Source organism: Myodes glareolus, chromosome 12, assembly GCF_982192425.1.
Source record: "Myodes glareolus chromosome 12, mMyoGla1.1, whole genome shotgun sequence".
NCBI classification, from domain to species: Eukaryota; Metazoa; Chordata; class Mammalia; order Rodentia; family Cricetidae; genus Myodes; species Myodes glareolus.
Window position 1 is genome coordinate 21,719,765 of NC_142037.1, and position 22,227 is coordinate 21,741,991.

The 22,227-nt window shown below is 40.1% G+C and overlaps 1 protein-coding gene across 4 annotated transcripts in view; it reads left to right on the forward strand.

The window, feature by feature from the left end:
- The first annotated feature begins 238 nt into the window (after positions 1 to 238).
- The window catches only part of LOC125405445 (zinc finger MYM-type protein 2), a 73,818-nt gene continuing 51,829 nt past the window's right edge, over positions 239 to 22,227 (forward strand). The window contains exons 1-4 of one of the 4 annotated variants that reach the window (XM_085698574.2): positions 412 to 430; positions 1,391 to 1,456; positions 16,731 to 17,232; positions 17,494 to 17,587. In XM_085698574.2, coding sequence (XP_085554700.1) covers positions 16,741 to 17,232; positions 17,494 to 17,587 — 586 coding nt within the window. In that variant the 5' untranslated portion in view covers positions 412 to 430; positions 1,391 to 1,456; positions 16,731 to 16,740. Of the gene's footprint in view, positions 313 to 411; positions 431 to 519; positions 604 to 1,080; positions 1,457 to 16,730; positions 17,588 to 22,227 lie in introns of those variants that run through there. The other 3 variants (XM_085698570.2, XM_085698571.2, XM_048442015.3) reach the window with 3 other exon arrangements.

Genomic DNA, 22,227 nt, shown 5'->3' on the forward strand with positions numbered 1-22,227 from the left:
AGGGAACGGCAGGCACGAGGGCGTGGCCCGGGTTTGACGGACAGCCGGTCTGACTACCTCACCGTGGAGGGTCCTGAACGAAGGCCGACGGAGCCAATGGACATGCCCGAGGCATTCCGGGCCGCCTTCGCCAGCAGCCAATGAGCGTGCGGAGGGCGGGGCCTCCCCGGGCTCCGCCGCGCCGCCGCCTCCTCTACCTCCTCCTCACCAGCGCTAAAGCCGGGACTGGACCGAGCGGAGTTGTGCGTGTCGCCGAAGGGGGGTGGGCCGGGGGAGGGGAGGTTCGTTCCGCGGAGCTGCAGCCAGAACCGGGTGAGGCTTATCCCCGCTGTCTTTCCTGTCGAGGGCCGCGGAGAGTGGGGGTGGCTGGAAGCAGCGCAGCCTCGGGAGGAGGAGGCGGAGGCGGGGGCGACTGGGGAGGCGGAGATGGGTGAGGGCAGCCTCGGGAGCCTCCCACCGACCCGGGCTTAGCAGCCCGCGGCGGCCGGTGTCGCCGCTGCTGCGTCGGGCTCTCGGGGTGCGCTGGGGGCCGCGCTCATGTCCCGGGCGGCTTCGCGTGCGACCCGAAGGCTGAGGGAGCGCGGGCGCGGCCGGGCGGGCTGGGTGAGGCGGACGCCGGGGCGGGGGGCGCGGGGGCCTCGGGGCGCGGGCGGCGGCGGCCGGAGGTCGTGGGGTGTTTTCCTTTCTGTGCTGCGGGCGGGCGGGCCGGGGAGGGGCCCATTGGCCCTCCCTCCTGGGGTCCGCACTCCCACCCTCTCTGCCCGACCGAGACCCCAAGTTTTCGAAGGCGAGCGGCGCCGCCTGAGTCTCGCCGGGTCCTCTTCGTCGCTGGTCTCCTCCCCGGCGCTGTGCTGCGCGGCTCTCGCTCCGCACGTATTGTTTGGCTGGGTCTCTAATGGCGGACGGGGAGGCAGCGCTGCCGGTCGCGGACTGCAGGGGGGGCAAACCTCGGGCCCAGGGCAACTGCTTGGGGCAAATACGGGCAATATCAGCCCTACGCATACCTGAACTGTTTCTTACCTGTAAATTGGTGCTGCGTTTGATTGGAATGACGGTGGGTGGTAAGATTTGAGAAGGAGTGCAAGTCCCCTTGTTGGCGTCGGGGCAATGTTTGCCCTCCACCCCCCCTCCCTTTCCCAGGAGCAGGCTTGATGCCCTCAGGTCCCTTCCCCTGGAGATTGTGGCTTTCACATACGTTTTGGCCCCGAATAAATATTTCGTTTCACTTGCTTAGGAGTGGGCTGTTTTGCGTGGGCTCAGGATAATAATAGAGGGCCGAACCTCCTTGACCTCTTAGTCCCTCTCTGCCTCCTCCTGGTGAAATAGACTTGGTGCTCCTACCAGATTGGGTGTTGATCCGTTTTTCTTTTCCTTTTTTCTCTTATCCCAGGACCAGAAATTTCGTTCAACCCTATCTGGTGCATCTTTGGCAGAAAGTGAGGAAAACACCCCCATTGTGAGTCCTTTGCATCCAATTTGTTGCTTAATACAGAGGACATCGTCAGCTTTATAGGGGTTCAGCTATGGTACTTGGCCCTCCTGGTTGTTTTCAGGGGGAGGAGTCTTCGCTTGGGTGGCAGCTGCTCCCGGGAGAAGCCCGAGTGATGCCTGGTGAGGCAGCTGGGAGTGGGCGCTGCTGTTTCCACCGCTGCAGACATCGCTTCTGCTGCTGCAATACCAACCTCAGCAACCAGACGACGGTCTTCTGCAGCTGCTCACGTTACCGGGGAGGAGGGGTGGTGTGAAGGAGGGCATACATATTTCTGGTGCCCTCTAGAGTTGCAAAGTGGGAATTAACGTTATTTCGTTTGAAGTGCACGCAACCATTTTTTACATTTTTCTTGTCATAATGGTTAATTCATCTAAGGTATTGGAAAACTAGAGGGAGCTGATTAACTTTTTTTATTTATGGTCTAAATGACAAAATTTGGTCCTTAACGGTGGATGTATTTCTAGATATTTTCATGTCTTTGGTTAAGAAACGACAAAATATCTGTTCCTTTAGTATCTATCTACTGTTTCACCTCATCAAGTAAAAACTTCTCGGAGCTGTGTAGTCTTACTCATTCTTCTCCGGTGTTGACTGATCTTCCATTAACTCACTCAATTCTTAATTGCTAAAGTTTTTATTGTGTATATCTGATGTATTTTTGTTGGGTGCTCATGCCGTAGCATCAGTGTGTAGGTAAGGACAGGTATTGGAGTTGGTTCTACTCTTTGAGGCTTGCTGAATTCCATGGAGCCAACTCAGGTTGTTAAGCTCCTGCAGCAAGCACCTCTCTCCACTCGGCCATCTTGCTAGCTGTCACTTATTTTGAGACCCATCTCAGGTTGACCTTGAACTTTTGTTGCTTAGCCTAGGTGATTTTGAACTTGACCCCTCTGTCTCAACTTCACAATTGCTGGAATTACAGGTATATGCCCTCTTGCCAGGTTTATGTGGTGCTGGGAATCAAACCCAATGTTTCCCTAATGCTAGCAAGTACTCTACCAACTGAGCTACATCCCTAGTCCCAAACATCTTTCTTGAGCCCAGCACAGTTCGAGTTATAATTTGTAGACTTTCAAAGGTATGTTATAATAATTGGTATTTATAGTTTTTTGATATTTTTGATAGAAACATAAAAAGTGCTTCAATCCTGTTGAATGTCTTTTTAAAAAATAAGAGAATGCCAGACATTGGTGGCTCATGCCATTAATCCCAGCACTCAGAAGGCAGAGGCAGGCAGATCTCTTGAGTTTGAGTCCAGTAAGGTCTATGTAGTGGGTTCCAGGATAGCCAGGGCCATACAGAGAAACCCCGTCTTGGAAAAAATAAAGGGGATAGGAATACATTCACACTTAACTTGCATTTATTTATATATTTAATTTTGACTAGGATTATGACCCAGACTGGCCTTGAATTCACTGTGTAGCACAGGATGTCTGTGTGCTGTTCTTTCTGCCACTTTCCTAGTTGGTGATGTTACAGGCATTTGCCACCATGGCCTGCTTCATTTGGATTTTTTTTTTTTTACTGCTTCAACCAGTTGAGGCTGTTTGTAGCAGTATTATCTTTTGCAGTATATGTCCCGATTAGTCTGCAAATTTTGTAAGAATTTTATTATTGTTATTACTATTATTTGAGACAAGATTTTACTATATAGTCTGGAAGCTCATTTTGTAGACCAAGCTGGCCCTGCACTCAGATTCACCTCCCTCAGCATTCCAGGTGCTGGGATTGCAGGTATGCGCCACCTGACATGGGCTGGCTTTGTGTTCCTCATTTGGTGAGTCAATTCTTTGTCAGTCACTTTGGTATTCATAGAAGCTGACAGAAGAGCATTTTCAGCTTCCTTGTATAGGAGCCTGTCAGACCGTAGATTGTATAACTGGGTTCATTTTGTAGTCTGTTCCTCTATTTTGCAAGCAGTGCTCTTGGGACAAAGTACATCTTTGCCTTTAGTAAGATGCTCTGGTATTACTGTGATAGAAAAGAATATGTGTGAAATGATGGAACTCTTTGTTGTCAAGAGTTAGTTGTGGTATAGTTTTAATTTTGTCTCTTTATGCATTGCTATCTGTCCTATTTCATTGATACCATTAACACATTTTATTACATTAAAGGGACTTCTTATAAGAAATCTTAGGCATATTATTTGCTTCTTGCTGTGTGTCTTTAAGGATTATAAGAAAAGTTTAGACTGTTAACCCAGTCTGAGAACTGGGATTCCATTTGTGAGCTACCACAGTGGTAACTTGAGAGAGAGAAAGAGTGTCTGTCTTTCTATTTTTCTCTTTCTGGAATATCTCATTAGGAAACAGATTTCCTGGAGTCCATGTTTAGTAAATTTTTATTTTAACTTTAGTTGATTAATTTTCCTTCTAATTCTAGCAGTATAGAAGGAGGATTTTACAAATTGAACACACTCATCTATCTAAGAGGTGTGCAGATCCGAATACGTACAACTCATAAAGTTGCCAGTGAGAAAAAACAGGCTGTTAGATAAGTGCACAAGTTTAAAGTGTGCGGTTCAGAGCAGCAATTACAGTTCATTATTTTTTGTATACCATCCAGGAAATTCTGTTTTACGTGTTTGGAGTTGGAAATTGGAAATTTATATCTGTAGTCCATCTTCCTTTTTTTCCCTTTCTCACTCTCTCTGCTTGCCTGCCTTTCTTTCTTTCACCAATGGGGGATTAATCTAGGGCCTCATGCTAGCAAGAGCTCTACCATTGAGCTACAACCTCAGCTTGTGTTATCTTAGTTTTAGAAAACAATTGCATTATAGTCATTCATTTATTCATTCACTCATTCATCCATTCATTTTCAGCATAGCAATAGCAAGAACATTTTCATTGCCAGTGCTAAGTTCATGATAAAAAGATAGTTGGTCAAGGTGGACTTGGTGCTGAATACTGGTGTGGTGGCACACACCTTTAATCCCAGCACTCTGGAGGCAGAGGCAGGCTGATCTCTGTGAATCAGAAGGAAGTTGGGGTGTGAACTGGAAGCAGGAACTATGTAGGAACACTGCTTCCTTGCTTACTTTCTGACTTACTCCCAGGCTCATGTTTATCTAGTTTTCCCTCCTGTCTGCCTTCCTGCCTTCCTTTTTTCTCTTTCTTCCTCATGTCTATCTAGTTTTTCTTTCTCTATTGCTCTCTTCGTTTTTCAAAGCGGGGCTTTCTCTGTATAACATCCCTGACTTTCTTGGAACGTCACTTATAGATGAGGCTGTCTTTTAATTCACAGAGATACACCTGCTTCTGCCTTCTGAGTGCTGGGGTTAAAGGTATGCACCATTATGCTGGGTTTATCTAGTTTTCTTAAATAATCCATTATGTCAGATATTTTGATCAGATTCTGATGTTCCCTAGACTGCCAATAAAATTTGCTTTGAATCAGAGGGCGAAGATAGCTACTAGCTGACCAAAATTAACCATAGAGGTTTTGGGGAACTGAGGACAGAAAGACACATGAAGTAGTAGGGCGGGAAGAGAGGGTCTCGTCTTTCTTGGATTGAAGAACGAAAGAGAGGAGGTCACTAGTTGCTTCTCTGCCACTTTTCTGATCATCAGTTCAGGTTCTTACTGTAATATTTGACTTCCGGGTTTTTAATTGATAAAGAATAATTAGATGAGCTTTTTTTCCCCTCGTCTGAGACAGGGTTTCTCTGTAGCTTTGAAGCCTGTCCTGGAATTTACTCTTGTAGACCAGGCTGGCCTCGAACTCACAGAGATCTGCCTGCCTCTGCCTCTTGGTGTTGGGATTAAAGGCATGCGCCACCACCATCTGGTTTAGATAAACTCACCCTCCCTCCCTCCCTTCCTTCCTTTGTTTTTTTGAGACAGGGTTTCTCTGTGTTTCTTTGGAGCCTCTTGTAGACCAGGCTGGCCACAAACTCACAGAGATCCGCCTGTCTCTGCCTCCCGAGTGCTAGGATTAAAGGCAGGTGCCACCACTGTGTGGCTCTAGATAAACTCTTTAAGCCCAGGTACACTTGCCCCAGAGATGCCCACATTGGACTGGGCCCTCCCACATCATAAGTCACTAATATTCCTCAGACATGGCACAGGCACAGGCCAATCTGATTTGAGTAGTCCCTGAACTGCAACTCTCCTTTAGATACTTTGACAGCTGAAGCTGAGTAGGATACAGGGTTTTATGTCTAAGTTCCTAACAGACCTTTCAAAGTTAGAAATAATAACTTCTTTCTTTGGTCAAGAATAAGCTTTTCTTCATGGCGATCATTGTATGTGTTGTATGCATGTCCATGTACATTTGGTACTTATGTGTGTGTACATGTGGAAGTCAAAAGTTAATGTTGGCTGTCTTCCCCAATTGTTCTCTACCGTAGTTTTTTTTTTTTTTCTCTCCAGTTTTTTGAGACAAAGTTTCTCGGTGTAGCTTTGGCTGTCCTAGAATTTACAGATATTCCTCTGTCTCTCCCTTTGCCTCCTAAGTGCTGGGATTAAAGTTCTTTTGAGGTAGTCTTTCACTGTTTTTTTGATCGGGTTGTGGAAATTTTAGAGAGCCCTGTAGGATGGCACTGCAAAGGGGGCATGGACTGTTTGACTCTTTGGTTCTTTAGATCTCTTCTGTAGTCTCTAAAATACCATTTCTATGAAATAAACTGTTAAATGTAAATTCTAAATTGAGTTTTATGGACAACTTTAGCAAAATTTGGACATCAGCAGAAGATCTTGAGAACTCAGTTTCGAACTGGTTAATCAGAAACACAAGTTAAAAATATATGGCTTGCAATCTGAAATGGAAGGTGCATGAGTTCTCAACCTATTGGATCTGATGTTGTCTTCTAGGTAGATGGAATTCTCTACCATTCTCCTAGGTAATTCTCCTAGGTAGAATTAGTTGAGTCAGAGGCTATCTTGATGGTGTTCAGGGAAGCCCTCTAATTTGGTCACAGATTTTCTGTACTGAGTTTTCAATGGGAGTGTTGAAGAACCTTCAACGTATCTTTTTCCCCCTTAATTGATTGTCTCAGCGTTTCTATTGCTATTAAAAGACTAAGACACTATGACCATGGCAATTATTTTTTGTGGTTTTTTTTGAGACAGGTTTTCTCTGTATCTCCAGCTATGCTGGAATTTACTCTGTAGACCAGATTGACCTCGAACTCACAGAGATCCACCGGCCTCTGCTTCCCTGAGTGCACCGCAACCGAACCATGATAACTCTTATAAATGAAAACATTTAATTGGGTGCTTGCTTACACTTTCAGAGATTCAGTCTATTATGGTGAAGAGCATGGTGACATGCAGGCAGACTTAGTGCTGGAGTAATAGTTGAGACTCCTACATCTTGCAGGCAACAGAAAGTTTACAGAGACACTGAGTATAAGAAATCTCAAGACCTGTCCCCACACCAACACATTTCCTCTAACAAGGCCACACCCACTCTACCAAAGCCACACCTCCTAATAGTGCCACTCCCTAAGAGGTTGTGGGGGCCAAATAAATTCAAACAACCACATTGGTCATTCTGTCTTTTCTCCTCGCCCATATATTTAATTGTCTTCCACTTTTTTCTTTAAAAATTTTGTGACAGCCAGGTGGGGGTTGTGGCAGCACATGCCTTTAATCCTAGCACTTGGGAGGCGTGCACCACTACCATCTGGCCTTAACAAGTGATCTTAACTCACTAAATCATCTGGAGCTTCTATTTTATTATTTTTATTTGTTGTTTGTGTGTATTTGTATGTATGTACACAATGCTTTCAGAAATCTTCCTGAAGCTGTTACAGACAAATCAGTCTGACATGGAATCTGGTAATTGAACTTATATCAACTCCTGAGCTATCCTTGTGTTGATCTTATGTTGTAGTTCATACCTGTATTCCTAGTACTTTGAAGGCTGAGGTAAGAGTGTTTGAAGCCAACTTGGACTACATAGTGAATTCTAAGTTAGCTTGTGCTGCATAGTTAAGTTCCCTTCTCAAAAAGATACTAACAAAACTATGTTTTCCTGTAGAATACATTAAAATAAAATTTACTGTTTGTTTTTGTCTTCGCTGTGGTGAAGATCAGACTCAGGCCTCATGCCTGTTAGGCAGGTACTCTACTATTTTGTGTCTTTTTGTGTTTTAGTTATTTTATTTAGTACAATATTTTCAGAGTTGTTGTGTGTATCAGAATTTAATTCATTTTCAAGGATGACTACAACTTTGAACATCTAGAACAACTTTTTTGCTTATTTATAAATTTAGTCATTAACATTCTTTATACTTTTTGATACTTATAAAAATGCTCCTATAATTGTTTTAGTACTATCCATTTGATTCTTTGCTTTTAGTACTGTTGGGTGTGTGTGTGTGAAGTGAATAAAATCAATAGGGCATATGTTATCTATTTAGAACAGTTGTCAAACTTTTCCACCATGCTGTAATATTTTACAGTTTATTGGCATGCACAAACCCCCTAGTTTTAGAGTATCCTTGTAACTTATTACTTTTTTTTAAAAAAATTATGACAGACTAGACAGAAGATGATTCAGTGATCAAGTGCATTGGTTTTGATTTTCCAGCTCCTGTATGGAGGCTTAACAACCATTTGTAACTCCTACTCCAGTGGATCATCCTATACCCACTTCTGACCTGGGGATACCAGTCATGCGCATTGTGCACAGACATAATTGGAGGCAGAACACACATATACATAAAATTAAAAAAAAATCACCCCAGTGGGCACAAGGAAGAAAATATTATTTCTTTTTATTAAAGTTTAAATTTTTAAAATTTTTTTATTTTTGACTGGGTGCCAGTCAAACTTTGCTGGCCTCAAACATGCTGTGTATTCAAACATGCCTGTCTCACCTACCCTTGCTACCCAAATTAACCAAATGCTGGCATTATAAACGTGTGTGTCCTCTTCCCTTTAGTATTTTTCAATTCTTAGGAGAACCCATATAATAGCCCTCCTGCTGGAGAGAACTCGGGGTCTTATAGAATGCTAGTTAAGCATTCAATCACTGAGCTGCATGTACCCCTCACTCTATGTTTTACCATCCTAATTCTTTTTAGAAGCAAAGTCTCACTATGTAGTTCTGGCAAGTCTGGAACTTGCTATATAGACCATCTCTGCTTTCTGCACATTGAAATTAAAGGTGTATGTCAGTATATTTCTCTTAAGAGTATACAGCTTAAAACTTGTAATACTGTTGGGCTGTGGTGGCTCATGCCTTTGGTCCCAGTTCTTGAGTTCAAGGCCAGCTTAGTCTGAGTGAGTTTCAGGATAGCCAGGGTCGCACGGATAAGCCTTGTCTTGAACGTCTACCCCCCCCCCCAAAAAAAAAAAACAAACCAAACCTGTAATTTTAGCACTTTGGAGGCAGAGGCCCTAGACTGTGTGAGGCTTTCTTCTCTCACCAAAAACAAAAGCAGTGAGGGACAAAGACAGAAGCAGAAACAGAGATACTCATAGTGTTAAATGTCAGCAGCAGATATTTGGAAACTTGCTTTTGATTTTGTAAAACCAGAACTAATATTAAACAGTTTCCCATTTCTTTCTCTCGTAGCAACCATTTTACTTTTCATTTAGATGAATCTGACCATTGTAGGTGGCTCAATTTTTTTTTTTTAAATAGTATCCCATTCTAGGGTCTTCTGTACTGCAGCTTGAATGGTTTACCATTTTGTAGATATACTATATTTTGTTCATTCCGTGGTAGACATTGGATTTCTTCAACCTCTTAGCATTTTTGACTTATACTACTACGAACATAGATGTACAAATGTCACTTTGAATTTGTATCTTAATGTCTTTTTGGACATGTATCCAGTGGTACAATTGCTGGATCCCATAGTAATTCAAGTAAAAAAATTCCTTAGAGGGCCTTGGACAGTGAGCTTGGATCAGCAGGTAAAAGTGCTTACCATTAGGACCTGAGTGTTGGAAGGAGGGAACTAATTTCTGACCTGTATATACTGTATGTATTTTTGTGCACACATATCCATAGACGTACACACCCACGTACATGCATACTCACATGCACACATACAAGTATAATACAACTTTTAAAATGTTGAGATTTCTTCATACATTGAGCTTTTTAAAATTTTTGAGACAGGGTTTCTCTGTGTAGCACTGACTGTCTTGGAACTAGCTTTGTAGACAACTCAGATCCACCTGCCTCTGCTTCACAGTGCACAGGAAGTAAAATGTAGCTAAGGCTGGCCTGAAGCTCTTGCTGAGATTACAGATAATATACCATCAAGTTGAGATCTCTTAGTTTCATATACATTTGCCTAATGTGACTGATAATGTTGGAGAATCGTTTGATTTGGTTTTTGGTAGTTTGTGTGTTTTAAGCATGGTATTCATTTAAAAAATAAATTGGAGTATTGTGGAGGCTACCTACATTTATTTCTATATTCTTGGTATTGTCTTTATTTTCTTGGTAATAATTCTTTGCACTACTACTGTAAATTTTGGTCAGTCTAATGTTTTTTCTTATCTGTGTTTTTGATGTCATCCAAAAAATGAATGACAAATCCAGTGGCTTCTATTTAGATCCTAATTCTTCTCTTTTCTTTTCTTTTTTTTTTTTTGAGATTTATTAATGTATTTTACATGGTCTAAGTAAAGGACCAGTTTTGTGATTTTTTTTTTTCTTCTTCTTCCCTTCAGGTCATCTTTATTTTTGTTTCCATATGAAAGAAAGCACAGGAACAGTTATGCTTATTTTACTTAGCATGATTTCCTCTAGTTCATCCATGTTCCTTTAAATAACAGAATCCTATTCTTCATGCTAGAATATACTTTTTGTATACCTTATTCTTTTATTCATTCATTTAGTTACTTTTCTGTTAAGGACTTTTGGATCTGCTTTTGTTGTTTTGTTTTTTTGAGACAGGTCTCTGTAGTCTTGCCTATCCTTGAGTTTGATAGACAGACCATGCTGGTCTCTAACTCACTGAGATCCTCCTTACTCTGCCTTCCAATATTGGTGATAAAGGCCTGTGTGTAGCATGGATTTGTCTTTGTAAAGATTACTATAATTTGCCTGTAAGGTGTTTGCCAGAATTATATATTCAGATAGTTCTGGATTAAAAAGGGAGTTTGGAAATGTTCCCCTTTTCATTATTTTTGGGAATGGTTTAAGAATGGTTGTTGGCTATTCTGAAATGTTAATAGAATTCATAAGTAAAGTTATCTGTCCTAACCTTATTTTTTCCTGAGATGTTTCTGATTACTGCCTTATTGACTTAATCAACTTGCCTGTTTTAGATCTACTCAGATTTCATATTCTTCCTTCCTATGAATTTTAAGGATTCCCCCCCATTTTCTATTCATCTTTGTTATCCAGTTTGCCATATAATGAATTGCTCATGGTAATCTTTAAAAATTTTATTTCTGTAAAGTTGATAATTACGTCCCCATTTTTTAGTATTTTGAGGTTTTTTCTTCCCCAAAAGAATGATCTTTATTTTTGTTTTTTTTCTATTTTGTTATTTATTTCTATAGTATTTTTTTAATTACTAACTTTCTTCTTCCATTATGAATTTGGACTTAGTTTGTCCCCCCCCTTTTTGTTGTTGCTGTTTCTCTGTTCCTTACTGATTTAAGAGGTTTTGTTTTTGCTGCTTGTTTTAGTAGACAAGGTCTCATGTAGCCCAGGCTAGCCTTAAACCTTCCTGCTTATAGTATATATAGTAATAAAGCACTCATATCCTTTAAACCCGACTTGTCTTTAACATTTAGAATGAAGATCTTTCATTTACAAAGCCCCAGGATGATTTTATGAATTCTTAATTCTTAAGTGGGAATGTTTAAGTTTATCTGTGTATAGCCACTGTATTAACTACTGATATCTAGCAGCACTGCTAAACACTCTTGGTAAATTGAGCTGTGACTGTAAATTTTTGATTTCTTGACCAGTTAACAGCTGCTCAGTTTATACTTTTCAACTGTTTGATCACCAACTATACATTTTTCTATTGCTGTCTGTCTCTTTCTTTTTATCCGCCAGCCTCTGCTTCCTGAGTGCTTGGATTAAAGGCGTGCACTACCGCTGCCCAGCAGAAGTATCATCCTTCTTAAAATTTAAAAATGATTTGAGTATTTTAGAGATTTTTTTTCAAGCTTTTGTATTCTTTTTCAATTTGGAATATTGTTTCTGTTCCTTACAAGCATGCTGCTCTTTAGTTTCGTTAGCTGCTGCCTTATTATCAGTCATCTTGTCAGTGTGTTTGTAATTGGTCAGGCTTCTGTTTTTATCTTCATAATTATACCCACATTATCTCTTTGGCTACCCACTAGCCCTCTGGATAGTTCTTCTCAAAATTGCTCATTATGAGTCTCAAAACAGCTGGGCAGTGGTGGTGCTCACCTTTAGTCCCAATACTTGGGAGGCAGAGGCAGGCAGATCTCTGAATTCGAGGACAATTTGATCTACATACAGTACAGGGTGAGTTTCAGGACAGCCAGGGCTACACAGAGAAACCTTGTCTTGAAAAGCCTTAAACAAACAAACAAAAAGAAATCAATATTCTATTCTCCCTCCTTTAGAAAAGTATGGAATTTTTGTTCTCGCCATGAATTTGTCAGTTTTCTTGTGTGATTCCCATAGCTAATATGAGCCATGGCCAATTTCTTGTAGCTTTGTTGCTGTTTTGTGTTGTGCTTTTGTTTTTGACTAGTTTTTGCTATGCAATTCTGGGTGTTTTTGAACTTGCCTTATAGACCAGGCTGGTCTCAGAATCCCAGAAATCTTCCCACCTCTCTTCCTGCATGCTGGTGTTAAAGATGTGTGTGGGCTCAACCAAACCCAGTTGTCTTTTTCTTAAGCTCTTAGACTTCTTAGCTACTTCAATCATTGTACTTGTTGAGAGATGTGATCTGCTCAGAGGTTCTGCTGCACTATCATTGGTCTCTTAGTCTTTCAGAAGGGCTTAAGCATCAGCAAATGCTTTCTCAGTTGTGCAGCTCATTCCCAAAAGAAGAGCTCACTGCTAGGCACCAGGTAGAGGAGGTTTCTACTTACTTGTTCTTTTTCTAGTCACGAGCTGAAAACTGAGGCTTGAATGCCTAAGCCAAAAACTGTGCTCTTGTTTTATTTTTTAATACGAGGCTCTGGTGCCAGGGTCTCCTGCCTTCTTATTATAGGTTCTAGGGTTACAAGTGGGTACTCCTAGTTTATGCCATTCTAGGGATCTGAACCCAGGAATTTGTGCATGCTAGGCAAACGGTCTACCAACTGAGCTACATCTTCATACTTTTTTCTGCTTGAAAAATTTTAATTTTATAACCAGGTAGGATAGTTTTCATCTGTAATCCTAGCACCTGGGAGGGATAAGGCGGGAGAATTTCCACAAGTTGAAAGCTAGCTTGAGCTACATTTCGAGTACCTGGCCAGATAGGACTACCATGGTAGTCCTATCTCAAGCATAAAAACTTAGCCCCCGCCACAGGTTAGGTTAAAAAAATAAAATCATGTGATCCAAAAATTAGGAATTTGATAAATGGTAAACATTCTCTACCCCTGTCACCCGTTAGTTGAAGTGATAATTACATTTATGTCCTCTATCTTAGTATCTCTTTGTACTTTATAGTTTTAAGCCAGGTTTTTTAAAGATTTTCACCACCAGGGACTGGAGTGATGGCTCAGATGAAAAAATGTTTGTTGTACAAGTGTGCAAGTATTAGGACCTGCGTTCAAGCACCCACATAAGCTGTGTGTGGTGGTACATGTCTGCCATCCTAGCAGAGGAGAGGTAGACATAGCAGTAGCTCTGAAACTTGCTAGCCAGTCTAATCCATATGGTGAGCTCTGTCTAAAAATTAAGACGAAGGGGATAAAGAGATGGCTCATAGGTTAAGAACACTGACCTCTTATAGATGTCTTTAGTTCAATTCCCAACAACTACATGGTGGCTCACAACCATCTATAATGAGATCTGGTGCCTTCTTCGGGTGTGAAGGCATACATACAGGCAGAACACTGTATATATAATAATAAATCTTTAAAAAATTAAGGTGGAGAGATGACTCAGTGATTAAGACTGCTTCTTGTTCTTCCAGAGGAGTTTGTTCCTATCACCCACTTAGAGCAGCTTACAACTAGCTGTAACTCCAGCTCCAGGGGATCTGAAGCCCTCTCTTGGCCTCTGTGGGTATCCACACAAATGTGGCATGCACTTAGGACACATACATAGAAATAAAAATAAAAATAAATTTTAATTTAAAAAATAAGATGAATAGCTGCCTTAGGGTTTCTATTGCTGTGAAGAGACACCATAAACATGGCAACTCTTATAAGGGATAAACACTTCATTGGGACAGCTTACATTTTCTGAGGTTTAGTCCATTATCATCATGGCAAGACATGGTGGCATGCAGGCAGACATGGTGCTGTATCTGAGTCCTACATCTTGTTTGACTGGCTGCAGGAAGTGAACTCAGTCACTGGGTGTGGTTTGAGCAGAGTTGAGACCTCAAAGCCTACTTCCACAGTGATAGTTTTCCTCCAGAAAGGCCATACCTCCTTCAACAAAGACATACCTCCTATTAGTGCCCTTCCCTATGAGCTTATGGGGACCAGTTACATTAAGGTTACCACAGGAGGCATTGAGGAGTAAATGGATGTTGGCTTTTGACCTCTGCACACATGTTTATGCATGCCTGTATATGTGCACACTCATGAATGTGCTTACATACAAATACCTGTATAGTTGTCTCTTTAGGTAATATCCTCTGAAAATAAAGCTATCATCTATAAATCACATCAACTTCTGTCAAGTCTACAAGTCTACCTTTAGTGTATGCTCTCTAAACCCCCTTCCTGTGCTGTGTCCATTGACCTCTTTCGGTTCTAAGGTCTCAAAATTTCTTGTATTATGCTGTCTCTCTCTCTCTTTTTTGTGCACACAATCTCATCTTCATTTGTATTCTAGTTTTTTTATTTTTTTATTGATATTTATTGAGCTGTACATATTTCTATGCTCCCCTCCCTGCCTCTCCCCTTCCCTTTTCAGCCCTCGCCCACAGGTCCCCATGCTCCCAATTAACTCAGGAGATCTTGTCTTTTTATACTTTCTACTTCCCATGTAGATGAGATCTGTGTAAGTCTCTCAGTGTCTGCATTGTTGTCTAAGTTCTCTGGGATTGTGGTTTGTAGGCTGGTTTTCTTTGCTTTATGTTTAAAAACCACCTATGAGTGAGTACATGTGATAATTGTCTTTCTGTGTCTGGGTTACCTCACTCAAAATAATTTTTCTAGCTCCATCCATTTTCCTGCAAAATTCAAACTGTGGTTAATTTTTTTCTGCTGTGTAGTACTCCATCGTGTAAATGTACCACATTTTCCTTATCCATTTGATCGAGAGTCATTTAGGTTGTTTCCAGGTTCTGGCTATGACAAACAAAGCTGCTATGAACATAGTTGAGTACATGTCCTTGTGGCACGATTGAGCATCCTTTAGCTATATACCCAAAAGTGGTATTACTGGGTCTTGAGAAAGGTTGTTTCCTAATTTTCTGAGAAATTTCCATACTGATATCCAAAGGGGTTGTACCAGCTTGCATTCCCACCAACAATGCAGAAGTGGTCCCTTTTCTCCACAGCCTCTCGAGCATAAGTTGTCATCAGTGTTTTTGATTTTGGCCATTCTTACAGGTGTAAGATGGAATCTCAGAGTTGTTTTGATTTGCATTTCTCTGATGACTAAGGATGTTGAACATTTCCTTAGGTGTCTTTCAGCCATTTTAGCTTCCTCTGTTGAGAGTTCTCTGTTTAGGTCTGTACTCCATTTTTTAAAAAATTGGATTATGTGATCTTTTGGTGTCCAATTTCTTGAGTTCTTTATATATTTTGGAGATCAGGCCTCTGTCTGATGTGGGGTTAGTGAAGATCTTTTCCCATTCTGTAGGCTGTCATTTTGTCTTGTTGACCGTGTCCTTTGCTTTACAGAAGCTTTTCAGTTTCAGGAGGTCCCATTTATTGTTTCTCTCAGTATCTGTGTTGCTGGGATTATATTTAGGAAGTGGTTCCCTGTGCCAATGCATTCAAGTGTACTTCCCACTTTCTCTTCTGTGAGGTTCAGTGTGGCTGGCTTTATGTTGAGGTCTTTGATCCATTTGGACTTAGTTTTGTGCATGGTGATAGATATGGGTCTATTTTCATTCTTCTGCATGTTGATATCCAGTTATGCCAGCACTATTTGTTAAATATGCTTTCTTTTTTTCATTTTCATTTGATATTTTTTGGTTCTTTATCAAAGATCAGGTGTTCGAAGATGTGTGGATTGATATCTGGGTCTTCTATTCGGTTCCATTGGTCCTCCTGTCTGTTCTTATGCCAGTACCAGGCTGTTTTCAGTACTGTAGCTCTGTAGTAGAGTTTGAAGTCAGGGATTGTGGTGCCTCCAGAAGTTCTTTTATTGTATAGGATTGTTTTTGCTATCCTGGGTTTTTTTGCGTTTCCATATGAAGTTGAGTACTGTTCTTTCAAGGTCTGAAGAATTTTTCTGGGCATTGCATTGAATCTGTTGTTTGTTTTTTAGCTTTGCCTTCTCTTTGGCTTCAACATAGTAGTTAGCGATTAGGTTAAGTAGTCAGACAATTTTAATTTCAGCTGGATATTATGGGGTGGCACAGACTTACTGCTGTGCTGATGCAGCTGATGCAGGATTGCCATAATTTTAAAACTAGATTGGGTTACAGAGTGAGATCCTTTTTTTTTTCATGTAAAATATATGTTATTGTTCTTTAAAAGGGTTCAGGGTTTGGTTTTAAATCATATCAAGGTGTCAGCAGTACCACATTGAAGGCTCTAGGTAGGGTCTGCCAACCTTTTTAAATTGGATGCTTGTGAAAATTTTGTTAACAGTAAAAGGTTTCCGAATGTCCAAGAACCAAAATTTCAGTGAGTTCCATGTTCAATGAAAGATTCCAGCTCAAAAAAACAAACAAAAAAAAAAGATAGCAATAGAGGAAGATACCTGATGTCATGTTAGTTTTGGACTTTCTGTTGGCACTTACTGTTTATATTTTGGGTAAACTTTATGAAGTAAATAGTGTATCTCTAGAAAGAAAGTGGGAGTGTATGTAGTACACTTCATTACTGAGAATTGGCTGTGTTCCTTGTTCCCGTGTATGTAGCTATATGGATATGTAAACTATGAACTGCTTGAGACCACAGAAGATAATTACAGTATTCTTATAACAGAAAAAGAATGCGCCTTTAAAAATGAAGTCACATACTTACATATATATTTCATTTCCCTGAACAGGTTCTTTGGCATGGACACAAGTTCAGTGGGAACATTAGAATTGACTGATCAAACTCCTGTTTTATTAGGAAGTACAGCCATGGCAACTAGTCTCACAAATGTAGGAAATTCATTTAGTGGCGCAGCAAATCCTTTAGTATCTAGATCTAGTAAGTTTCAGAATTCACCAGTGGAAGATGATGATGATGTTGTTTTTATTGAACCTGTTCAACCTCCTCCATCTTCTGCACCTTTGGTTGCTGATCAAAGAACGATAACATTTACATCTTCAAAAAATGAAGAACTACAAGGAAATGATCCCAAAATCCTTCCTTCCTCGAAAGAGTTGACTTCTCAGAAGGGCAGTGTAAGTGAGACAATTGTCATTGATGATGAAGAGGACATGGAAACAAATCAAGGGCAAGAGAAGAACTCTTCACATTTTATTGAAAGGAGACCTTCTGAAACTAAAAACAGAACGAATGATGTGGATTTCTCTACTTCTACTTTTTCAAGAAGTAAGGTAAACACAGGAATGGGTAATAGTGGTATTACCACAGAACCAGACTCTGAAATTCAGATCGCTAATGTCACAACATTAGAAACAGGCATAAGCTCTGTGAGTGATGGCCCGCTAGAAAGTACTGACGGGAGAGATATGAACTTAATGATTACTCATGTGACATCACTGCGTAATACCAACCTGGGAGATGTCTCTAATGGACTTCAGTCAAGTAACTTTGGTGTTAATATACAAACGTACACCCCATCTTTAACTTCACAGACCAAGTCTGGAGTAGGACCTTTTAATCCTGGTAGGATGAATGTTGCAGGAGATGTATTTCAGAATGGAGAGTCTGCACCTCATCATAACCCTGGTAAGTAGTCATACTCTATTTCATACAAATAATTTAATTTTTTGTCTGATCATTTTTTTCCCAATAGTAAGAGGCATTGCCTTGCTTAATATCTTCATATAGAAAATGTTTTAGTTCTGTTGACATCAAAGTTTGAAATTTTAATGAGTTGTTAAACAATTGTGCAGTATTATTTGTGAAGTGAATATTAATAATATGATTTTATGTTTAATGGATTAAAAATAATATAAACATAACATCTTGCTATATATTACTTTTTGCTAATATGTAATAGTGGTTGAATATGTAAATTAGAAGATTAATAACATTCTTAAGAACGTTATACAATAAATTGCACTTATAGTCTCTCTTGTTTTGATTTTTGTTTAAGATTTATTTATTGTGTGTACAGTGTTCTGCCTACAAGTAAACCTGCAGGCCAGAAGGTAGTACCAGATCTCATTATGTATGGTTGTGAGCCACCATGTGGTTGCTGGGAATAGAACTCAGGACCTCTGGAAGAATAACCAATGCTCTTAACTTTTGAGCCATCTCTCCAGCCTTTTTTTTTCTTTAATATATTTTTATTTTTTATTTTGGAGACAGGATTTCTCTGTGTAACAGCCATTGCTGTTCTAGAACTAGCTCTGTAGACCAGGCTAGCCTCAAGCTCTCAGAGATCTGCCGGCAGGATTAAAGATTTGTGCCACCACCACCTGGCCTGTCTCTGCTTTTCTAGTGCTATGGTTAAAGGCATTTGCTATCACTGCCAGGCCTATTTTTCGTTTTTTAAACTATTTTAAGAGATGATTGACATGAACACATTTACTATATTCAACTCAATGACTTTTAGGTCTTTGTGGTTTTTTTGCTTGTAATTATCTTTGTTCTTTTGAGCCAGGGTCTCACTAAATAACCTTGACTAGCCTGGAGCTTGCTTTGTAAACCAGGCTGACCTTGAACTCACAGAGATCTATTTACCTCTGCCTCTGTTCATTTTTTATTGCCTATCTAGTGTTAGGTTTTTTTTTTTTTTTTTTGAGTCAGTTTCTCTGTGTAACCTTGACAGTCCTGGAAATCTGTAGACCAGGCTGGCCTTCAACTCAAAGATCTGCCTGCTTCTGCCTTCCAAGTGCTGGGATTAAAGGCGTGTGCCACCACTACCCAGCTAGTGTTAGTTTTTTTATTTTATTTTACTTCATTTATTCCTTACCATTTTTGAAAGTTGGTATAATTCTTAACTGTTGGGTCTTCTTTTAATCTATTTCTCTTTGAAGAATACTATAATACAGAGATTATTGTAACTCTAGCTTTAGCTGGGTGTAGTGGCACATATGTGTAACTCCAGCACTTGAGAGATAAAGGCAGAAAGATGAGGAATTCAAAGCCATCCTTTGCCACATAACACATTTGTGGGCTTTTTTTTTTTTTGTAACACAAATACAGAAGGAATATCTTTTTTCCGATTGATCGATCGATAGTGTATTGATCACTGATCAATCGATCGCTAGCAGCGCCAAAGGGACTCGATCCCACATCCTCTGGCACTAGAGCAGAGCGTTAGGCGCTCCTAGCTGCGGAGTCACTGCTCAAGCTGCTTTGAGGGCTTCTTAAACTACAGTGAGATACTATCTTAAAAGCTCACTCTCCAAACCAACCAACATATAAAACTGGTCTTTTTACAATGGATTTCTCTCCTTTCATCTCTTTCTCTGCTCTGCACTTAGATATGCCTGTCTCTATCTCAATTTCTCTCTGTGTCTATCTCCACGTGCATGAAGAGGCTGTGCTATATATAGTATTGGTTATTGGCTTGATCTCTCCTGATTTGGTCAACCTATATTCTTATAACACCTCAGGACCACCTATCCAAGGATGGCACAACTCATGTAATGAGCTGGGCCCTTCCATATCAGGTAGTGATTAAACTTGCCTATAGACCAATCTTATGGAGATTTTCTCACTTGGGAGTCCCTTTTCTCAAATAACTTGAGCTTGGTTTGTCAAGTTAACATAAAATTAGCCAGGTCACAGACAAAACATGTGGGAGTTAGGTTTTCTTTCCTTTGGTCTTGTTGAACCTGGGACTTATTGACAAGTGCCTTTATCTCTGAGCCATCTCACTTCCTCATCCTTAAGTTTTGCAGTGTTAGGGATCTGCTGTACAGACTCTACTGAGCCATAGTCCCAGCTTGAGCATTTTTGACTTAAAACATAGTGCCGTGTGGCTTTCCAGAACACTCTTACAAGTTTATATTGCCACTGTGTATTTATTAGTATTTTTTTTTTCTTTTCCCCTCGACACAGGATTTCTTTGTGTATAATAATCCCTGGCTGTCCTGGAACTCACAGAGATCTGCCTGCCTCTGCCTATTGAGTGCTGGGATTAAAGGCATGTGCCACCACCGTTCAGCCATTATTTTTTTTAAAAGAAAAAAAATTATGCCTTCCGTGCTTGTCTTGTTATGTGCATGTGTGTGTTTGCAAGTGCCTGTAGAGGTCAGAGGGTGCATCAAATCATTTGGAGCTGAAGTTATAGGTAGGTGTTAACCTCTTGACATGGGTTCTGGGTATTGCAACTCCAGTCCTAGAAGAGCACCAAGTGGTTTTGACTGCTGAGCCATCCTTCAGCCCCCACAATAGTTTTTAAAGTTTGATACACATTCATGTCAAGTTCTTGATATTCTTGTTTAATTCTAGTTTTTAAAATTTAATTACTCTTAGTAATCTGTGTATGTATTTTGTTATACTTTTCTTCAGGAATATTGATGGGTTATAACATTATCTACTATTTGTATACTATTTATTATATAAAGATATGCAAGATGTACTTAAGAAAAATGTAGAGACTGACAAGATAGCTCAGTGAATAAAAATACCCATGCCACCAAGCCTTGAGGTCCATTCCTGGAATTCACATGGTAGAAGAGGAGAGCTGACTTCTTCTAGTTGTTAAAAAATAAACTTAAAATATAATCAGACTGATGTAGTTTTTAATTAGCTCTTGCATTTTGGGACTGTTTTCATTAGTAATAGAGAAGAATAGATTAATAGTAGAAAAACTACCTAGGTACCGTAATGTTAATCTGTATTCCTAGTATTGGGGACTAAAGGCAGGAGGGATCAGTAATTCATTGTCAGTCTCAAGTACATAGAGAGTCTTTGAGGCCACCCTGACTTAAAGTGTTATAAAAGCCTGCTGTTTATACCAGTTCTTCTACTGGTGTTATTTGGGAAAATGTAGTGGTTGCCCCTTCATCTGTTTATATAAAACTGAGGGCTTAGATAAGTAATTACCATTCGTGTCTATTCCTAAAATGTTTTTAAATATTGGAGAAAGTGAAAACCTGGAAGTAGAGAAATATAAGGACTGTTATTTAAAGAAATACATTATTTCTACAGTCATGAAACCAAATAAAATATTAAAGCACCATTTCCCCTAAGTAAGTATAAAATAGATGCCCTTGTTTATAAAGTATGCTTTTGGAGACAGGATCTCACTTTGTATTGTTGGCTGGCCTGGAACTCTTGGTCTGCCTGCCTCTGTCTCCTGAAGCTTGTGTTAAAGATGTGGGTCCCAGCACTGTTCTTAAGTCCTCTTCTTTAAGCTTAACATGCTTAAGCATTTTATTGTCATTTATTTGTATGCATGTTTATTTGTTTATTGGGACAGGGTTTCTCTGTAGCCCTGGCTGTCCTGGATCTCACTCTAGACCAGGCTGGCCTGGTACTCAGGGATCTGAAAGACATGCACCATCGCTGCCCAGTGATTTTGGCTTTTTTTGTTTTTTGTATTTTTTTTTAAGGATTTGTATTTGTGTTTGTGTCTTTGTAAATGTGGGAGTGTCTGAGGAGATCAGAGCATTTCTAATCCTATGAGCTGGTGCTACATGCAGTTGTGAGCTTCTTGCCATGGGTGTTAAGACTAGAACTTGGTTCATCTGGAAGAGCCGAAAGTGCCCTTAACCACCTAGCAATGTGTTCAGCTCCATATATGTGGTTTTTTTTTAATCCATTTATTAAGACTGTTCAGTTACCCTGATGACAGCAAGAAAACAGTTCCAGAATGTACTGTTTATTCTTTAAATATAAAAATATATATGTGTGTTTGTATATCTTAATTAAGACAGTCTTTTCTGTATGTTCATTTGTTCTATATGTTCATATGTATCATCTCAGACTAGCTGAAGATCTTCTTGCCTAGTTTTAATCTGCTACACTGGGTCGCTCTAAGCCTCTGGTATGCTTATCAGGTATGCACCACCAAGCTGAGTTTAAAGTTTTGTCTTTGAAGACGGCATTTTAGGTATTTTGTTGATCTGTGATCAAATACAATGAGCACAATCAACTTAAAGAGTTTATTTTGGCTTGTAGTTCCAGAGGGGAAAATGATGGGGAAGGTATGGTGGCAGGAAGTACAGTTTGAGCTTGAAGTGGGATGAAGCTATGAACTCTTAAGAGGTCTTCCCCCAGTGATTTATTTACTTTAGGAGACTACACATCCTAAAAATTCCATAATTTCTCTAAACAGTTATACCAGATGGGGACCAAGTCTTTAAATACATGAGGACATTGTTCGTTCAAATCATCTATCTGCCAGAGTAACATTGCTCCGGTTGTCTTCAAAATTCACTATATAGTCAATAATATCTTTGAATTTT